Source organism: Labeo rohita, chromosome 5 (assembly GCF_022985175.1).
Source record: "Labeo rohita strain BAU-BD-2019 chromosome 5, IGBB_LRoh.1.0, whole genome shotgun sequence".
Classification (NCBI taxonomy): domain Eukaryota; kingdom Metazoa; phylum Chordata; class Actinopteri; order Cypriniformes; family Cyprinidae; genus Labeo; species Labeo rohita.
The window spans coordinates 27197697-27205567 of NC_066873.1; the positions used below are offsets into that span (position 1 = coordinate 27197697).

Sequence of the window (7871 nt, forward strand, 5' to 3'; positions counted from 1 at the left end):
TTTACATACAAGTTCATACAGACAAATTTGGAGTAGACATCACAGTTACACCATTTGCAGCTGCGGGTGCATTGTGGTGGCAGACAAACACTGGTAACAAGTGGAGTGAAACAGGAAAAAACACGGAATAAAGGATCAAATCTATTGTTGTGACTTTGGATGTCAGAATCGGAATGCAAATCATTTTGCAAATGCAAATATGCCATTTGACGTTTAAACGGACAGGCTAATGGATGAAACCTTCCATGATTATTCTACTTTTAAAGCATAAGTTTATAGGTCTACATAATATTCACATACGCAAAATAATAGGTCTACATAATATTCACATACGCAGTTAATAGGGAACATAATATTAGCCCTACAGTTACAGCATGAAATACTATTCAACCTATAACACTTTACATTTACATATTTTATCTCACAATTCTGACTTTTTTTTTCTCACAAATGCACATTCACAGCTCATATTTCTGACTTTTTTTAACGCAACAATAGCAAGTTGGTCCATTCTGTGGGAATAAAAGCCAAAAGTGTGGGATATAAACTCAAAAAAGAGAATGACACGTTGATTTTTTTAATTAGAATTGAGAGATATAATCTCAGAATTGCAATAAAGTCAGAATTTTAAAATATAAACTCAAACTTATAATTTTTAATTCCTTTATTCTGTGGTTTCCATGGACTGCCACTTAAAAACTGTCATTTTCTGCCTCCAGATAGGCTCCGCCCACAACAACGAATTGATCTATAAACTTCCATCAACCACCTGACAAAGTAAAACACCCTTCAAAAAAAGCGATGGGTTTCCCATGCGTCAAGTGCTTAGGAAAGTTCATGAGTGTTTGTCTAAGAGCAAAGTGGAATGCACCATTAGTTTTGTGAAAATCCCACAAAACGTTTTGAGCATTGGAGGGAAAAATCACCATCTCTCTGCTACACTCACATATGCTGTTCCAGACCATTTTCACTGGCGGAAAAAACACACAAACTAACTGTGATTTCAAGTCCATATGAACCACAAGTTTTGACCGAATTCACTATTATGATGCATTCCCAAGTGAAACACAATACTGAATGGAAAAAATAGTGGGAGTGGCTTGATTTTAATCACACCTCTATGGCGTCTCTGGATCGCAGCAGGTTAGCAATTTGAGGGGAGCTGTTAAAGTTGTTGTGCCCAGTGCCTAACACAGTAAATGGGGTCAATCTGGACTTCATGTGGACTTTAAGACTCAAAGTGTTGTACTCAGTGTCAACACTACCTGAGGTACCCGAATCACGGTCGTGACTGATAAATGGGGTGCAGACAACTAAAATCAAAATAAAATTACGATTTTAAAATAAACTACACGTATAATTGCCGACAGCTGAATAAGAAAATACCCATATGCTATTACCTATAGTATCAGAAGAAGAATTCTCTCCCACAAGCTCATTCTTCCATAACAAGCCAGTCTGTATGACGTCATTTCAACTAAGCAACCTGGTGGCTCTTTTCACAGATGATGTGTGTGAGAGCTGCTGCCGAGAAAACATACTTGCCTGCAACAAATCTCCTTTTGTTGTGTGTCATTCATTCTCGCATGATTATTGTAGGACCTCATTTGAAGTTCAATGCATATTCATAAGACAGTCATTATAAGCTTCCTACACAATATTACACAATTCGCACTTGCCCTTACAGTTAGATTATGCACGCACGGCCGATGCAGTCTGATCGTGAACAATAAAAAGGAGCAGACAGCGAGCGCTCTGCAAAATTCAATCCCGTGCTGTTGCAGGACAGAATGAACCCGGGCTGCACATACAGTAATTCTTGCGACAGCCAATGATTTTTCAACCGTCTTCATTCAATAATGATACAGGGATGCTTATTGGCTCGGGTTCCATTCACAATATCACCCCCGATTCGAACATCTGGGTGGACTAAAATGAACAATAGACAAAGGGTGAAAATCCAAACTAAACGTAAAGCGCTTGGCAGCGTGCATCTCTGCGTAATAGCGCTCGTTCCGTTCATTGACCAGGAACGCGGACTGATTGACTGATCGCTGTTGTTCTACATCAATTATCAGTGTGAAGAACAACGACCGTCATTTCTCTGACACTTCACACCATTAAGCCATCCAGCACAGCTAAATGCATTTACTCAAGTGCATCTCATCTATAATGACTTACCTCTCGCACGACGGCTGTCTCTCTCTCTCTCTCAGATCAGGATGCGGTAATACACGACAACTCTGTGTGACTCTGTCAAAGATGAAACTGTAGGTTGGATGGTGTAACGGCAATTGAGGCGACAGAGCTGTGGTAACACGCTTTTAGTGCGTTCAGAGAGCAAGAGCGTTCTTGTCCTCAAAATGACCATCAGAGTTGACAAAACTGTGGCTTTAGCAGAAGCTGTGATTGAATGGATTTGATATGCTCCGTTAGACTTATTTTACATATACATACACACATACGGGGATGATACACGTACACCTTTCTATGAAAGCTGCAGAATTAAAATCATTGTGATGGTGTGTCTGACTGATGCTTGACTATCTAAGACGTGTTAACTCAAGTCGTGTTTCTCTTTTGCCTAACGCATACACCACTGAGCAATATCTGTCAAAAAGTCACTGATTTGAGACCCAACCTGAGCACTGGTGTAGTTTAGTGCAGCTATCTTCCGTTTCAGCTCCTCAAGAACCGCGTTTCCAGGTCGCCTGTGAATCTCGCCCCGACACAAATCTAGACGTCCAGTGCGGTGGCGCACCGTCATTTACATCCAGCTCATTCAAATCACCCTCCCAGGGAAGAGCAGGGAGTATCTGCCATTCGGCATCTACTGCGGTCGACGGTTCAGTCTGGCCAGTTGAATTTTCATTGACTGTTGTGGCAACCCTCAAACTAACATGCTTGTCAGCTCCCCACCGGAGTGTTAGTGACGTTTGATAATTCCATTGGTTGGCTGCGGTGTCAGTCAGGCTACAACTTACTCATAGAGGCGGGACTAGCGTAGTACTGCCATCTATGGCACAGGCCGATGGATTTAAAAGAGACGTGCGCCGCTCTGCGGCGTTTTATTGTAGTGGTCTTGTGAAAGAAGTAACATTTTCATGATTCCATTGATTAGGAGACAACACCAGAAATGTAACTTAATAATAAAGGCGTTTATTTTCAATATTTAATTGGTAAATGGGCTGCCGTTTTCTACAATAATAAAATACAACAAATCTGAGAAAAAGAAGATTAAATCAATACAATTATATTAATGTACAAAATAATCACAGCCTTCTCTTTCCTGTTGTCTGGTCATCGCCTCAACCCTTTCCTACATCTCAAAAGCAACGGAAAAAAAACAAACAAACAAACAGTGTCTTTGTTTTGGAGAAATTAGGAGCAGACTGACCAGCACACAGATGTGTAAGTGACTCTCTCTCTGATTTGTTCTCTGAAAAACAAACATCACATTGATCTGATCAGGCGAGTTGTTACACCATAAACTTTTATCATTAAATGGTCTGTTGGATCTACATTTAAAGCCCTGTAAGAAGAGCGGCTTTGAGAACAGCATGAGGACGTCCACTTATTACGGTCACATGCTCACATCAACAAGGTTGTACTGACCAAATAATGACCCATTTAAACACAGTCAAAAGAGTTCATAATCCTGACCATAGTTTACGGTTGTTATTCTGGAGAGCATTTCGATCTTTACAAAAATATTTGTTTAAAAAAAAAAAAAAAAAAAAAAAAAGATGCAACACTGAGAAATTAAAGACCATAGAAGAGCGCTTGACGGAACAATGAAAACGAGAGGGCTGGACGCAGGCGACATTGAAGACCTCAGAGGAAGTAGGGAGTTGTCGTTCTAGGTGGTATGACCCTTTCCGAATCAGGAACGGCTCGGAATAACTTGGGCTCCCGTGTGTTCACATCTTTGAAGACCATGATGGATGCAATGTTACCGCAGCGGTAGCAGTAATTTGGGGCCGACCAGACGGTCACCAGCTTTTCATCGAACATGAATTTGTAGCCCTCGTGAACCAACTGATGTGCACGGCAAATCAACTTCAAGTTGTTGATGTGAACAAACTTTAATGGAAAGAGAGTGGGAAAGAAACAATTTAGGTTTTGCATGAATAGCAACATTTGCTAAAAGTTTTACTAGCATGTCATACTTTTATCAAACAGCTAATATGCTGAATTAAATATTTTAATTAATTGCTTACTTCATTGTCAGACTAATATTTAGCTCACAGCATGTTTAACCAAAATTTAATCCATCCAAGAAAATCCAGAAGGCACAAAACTAAATACAAATACATTAATCTTATTCTAGCTCTTGATTAACACACATTTTTGTGAAACTTCACTGCATTAGTAAAGTATATTAGGATGCCAACAACTACACCACCATTTCAAATCATACAATGAGAGACAAAATGCAAATTTGAGACCCTAGACCACAAAACCAGTCATAACCAAGTCATAAGTTAATTTTTTCGAAATTAAGATTTAGACGTCATATAAAAAGCTGATAAATAAGCTTTCCATTGATGTGTGGTTTGTAAGGATAGGACGATATTTGGCTGAGATACAATTATTTAAAAATCTGCAATCTGAGTGTGCAAAAAATGTTCAATATTGAGATAATTGCCTTTAAAGTTGTCCGAATGAAGTTCGTAGCAAGGCATATTACTAATCAAAAATTAAGTTGTAACATTACGTTAAGACATTTACAAAATATCTTCATGGAACATGACATTTACTCAATATCCTAATGATTTTTGGCATAAAAGAAAAATTTATAATTTTAAGCCATACAATTTATTGTAGACTATTGTTAAAAATATACCCATGCTACTTACAATTGGTTTTGTGGTCCAGGGTCACATTTTCACTTGTAATTACAGAAATGCAGAAGTGTTGTTTACACTCTGTTTATCGGACTAAGTGTTAAACACATTACCTATACAAAACTGGCTGTACATTCAGAGAATGCTCTTACCTCATTGGTAACCTTAGCACCAAACAGCCAGCCAGCACCCCTTGGGCTGATAGCCCAGGTGTCCACATCCTCTGGATCGGACCAGACAAGATCACAAAATGCTCCCTTGTGAGGGATTTCCTGATTGCGTTCAATGGTGCGTATCTGGTCCAGAGTTTTGATGTCAGGTGAAAGGCCACCATGTACACAAAGGATTTGCTCATCTATCAACTGCGGGAGAAATCACAACATTGCAATAAGTAAAGTAGAAGAAAAAGGTAACCTTAAAGGAGAAGTTCACTTCCAGAACAAAAATTCACAGATAATTTACTCACCCCCTTGTCATCCAAGATGTTCATGTCTTTCTTTATTTAGTTATAAAAAAAATTGAGGAAAACATTTCAGGAATTCTCTCCATATATTGGACTTCTATGGACTTCTCCGCAAGTTTGAACTTCCAAAATGCAAAGCAGCTTTAAATAGCTCTAAATGATCCCAGACGAGAAAGACGGGTCTTATCTAGCGAAACAATCAGATATTTTCTTTAAAAAAAATAAATAAATAAATAAAATTTATTTTTTTAACCCCAAACGCTCGTCTCATATTTTTGTGTGTATTCTATGCATTCCAATTCAAAATGTCAAAAAACTCCCCATCTCATTTTCTCCCCTAACTTCAAAATCATTGTAGGGTGATGCAGGATGATTTTGAAGTTGGGGGAGGAAAATGAGATGGAAGTTTTTTCCATCTTAAACCAGAATACACAGACTACGCATACCCATGGCAGAGCTAGACAAGACGAGCATTTGAGGTTAAAGGTTTTTTTTTTTTCGTTTTGCTAGATAAGACCCTAATTCTTTGGCTGGGATCATTAAGAGCCCTTTGAAGCTGCATTTAAACTGTATTATGAAAGTTCAAACTCACAGGCACCATAGAAGTCCACTATATGGAGAGAATTCCTGAAATGTTTTCCTCAAAAAACATAATTTCTTTACGACGTAAAAAGTAAGATCATCTTGGATGACAATGGGTTAAGTACATTATCTGTAAATTTTTGTTCTGAAAGTGAACTACTCCTTTAAAGAGTCTTTTAGACAGTTATATAGTGCCAATCCGAATGACTAAGCATTATATATAAACACACATTAAAAATATCTGAAGAAAACATTTCATGTTGATTTTATTACCGACATAATGGATTAATATATGTACAGCATTATTTGTATACATAAATTATACAAACAATAAAAAAAACATCATTACTATTAAAAATGTATATAAATTACATTCTAAAGACAATACTTACGGCAGCAACAGTGAGCATGTCAAATACTTTAGTGCAGTATCGCCAGGCATTTGCATTTCCATATTTTGTTTGGCACTCATCTATAAATGGAGGAACAGAATGGAAATGAAAATCAATACAACAACACAAAAAGTATATTATGATACACATGCATTCGATTTCTGCAGTCTCACCATAAAAGCCATAGACTTGTGTGATCTGCCTGCTCTCGTGATTGCCACGCAACAGTGTGATGCGGTCAGGCCACTTTGCTTTAAGTGCTAGCAAATATGTGAACGTTTCTAAGCTGTAGTATCCTCGGTCAACAAAGTCACCCTAGAGAAAAGAAAACATACCAAAGTCTCCTCAATATACGCTTCGGAGGAAAACATTTTGTTTGCAGTGAATTACCAAATATGAATTACAAAACAATATTATGATTTATAATATAAATCTATGTATACAATACCATGAAAATGTAATTTGTGTCTGGTACTTGGCCCCCAGTTCTGAAGAGTTCACATAAGTCATAAAACTAGAGATTTAAAAAAAGGTTTAGGTCAATATGCATGTTGTTATATCAAAAAAGGACATTGTCACAACATCTGTGCATAACAGAGATGCATTCACAGGGCCTGCTCCCACCTGTCCATGAATATCCCCGCATACAGTGACTGGAGTGGATACTGGCTGTACATTTGACTCTTCAAGCAGCAGGTCACATACATAGTCACACAATCTCTGTCAAAGCAATCAAGGTTGCAAAGAAAATGACATCACTGAATATGACAGATCTACAGGCATAATTTCATTTAATTCACATTTTTTCAATATCACACATTAGTGGCTTGGTTGATACTGTTATGAACTGCATTGCTATATAAAGGGCTAATTCAGAAGCGTAGTTGTTTACGCACATAAGCTCTGTCTTAAGAGAATGACGGATGTTAGTCAAGACTAAAAACAGCTAATAAGCAAATAACATAAAATAAGATTAACTAAAAGGTTGATGATGAAAACTAGATGGGCGTTTCAAATTAGTGCGCTTGATAGCAACAACATAAGTTAGCCACCCCAGGTATCTACATGAAATATACGCCTGTTATACACCTTTATTAGGACTAACTGCTTTATGGTCATATATCCTGTTATTTCTGATACAAAGTGTAAAATAAATCCCGGAACACAGTGACTGGATTCATACGCAGCGCTAACGACTGCATTGCACTGACACACTGCTAGTTTACCAGCCTTTACCGCGAGCCACATGACTTGATAAATACATCGACATCTATTATGTTTAATATCCTGAGGAAAAAATAGAATTGCTGATAATAATTACCTTTAAGTCGTTCTCTGGAAGGTATTTGCACTGTCTCGCAATTTCCACATACTTATCTAGGTCCAACGGCGCCATTTTAAGAACAACAGTCGATAGAAGAAGCAAAGAGGAAGTCTCTCTACGTCATGCAGGGAGGTAATGATTGACGTGGGGATCGGCCAATCAGTACTTAGATACGGTCTTGAGCGCCACTTGCAGAGTGAATAGTTTCGGTGGTCATCACGCTCTCGAAATAAACTTGAAAAAGTCGTTGAGCAATAAATAGA

At 38.1% G+C, this 7871-nt stretch overlaps 2 protein-coding genes across 6 annotated transcripts in view; both read right to left on the bottom strand.

Annotated features, from left to right (window-relative positions):
- scai (suppressor of cancer cell invasion) overlaps positions 1 to 2900 on the bottom strand; it is a 34440-nt gene extending 31540 nt beyond the window's left edge. For 3 of the 5 annotated variants that reach the window (XM_051110366.1, XM_051110370.1, XM_051110365.1), the window contains exons 1-2: positions 2642 to 2900; positions 2182 to 2253 (exon numbers count right to left, since the gene is read on the bottom strand). The gene's annotated coding sequence lies outside the window, so the exon portion shown is untranslated. The remainder of the gene's footprint in view (positions 1 to 2181; positions 2254 to 2641) is intronic. The other 2 variants (XM_051110369.1, XM_051110368.1) reach the window with 1 other exon arrangement.
- A 237-nt stretch (positions 2901 to 3137) lies between these two features.
- On the bottom strand, positions 3138 to 7726 carry ppp6c (protein phosphatase 6, catalytic subunit). Its single transcript, XM_051110407.1, has 7 exons — positions 7606 to 7726; positions 6909 to 7004; positions 6733 to 6798; positions 6458 to 6599; positions 6285 to 6364; positions 5000 to 5209; positions 3138 to 4083 (listed from the first exon to the last, which is right to left on the bottom strand). Exons 1-7 carry the CDS (start codon positions 7678 to 7680, stop codon positions 3835 to 3837), a joined length of 918 nt encoding a protein of 305 aa, XP_050966364.1. The 5' UTR covers positions 7681 to 7726; the 3' UTR covers positions 3138 to 3834.
- Positions 7727 to 7871: the final 145 nt, after the last annotated feature.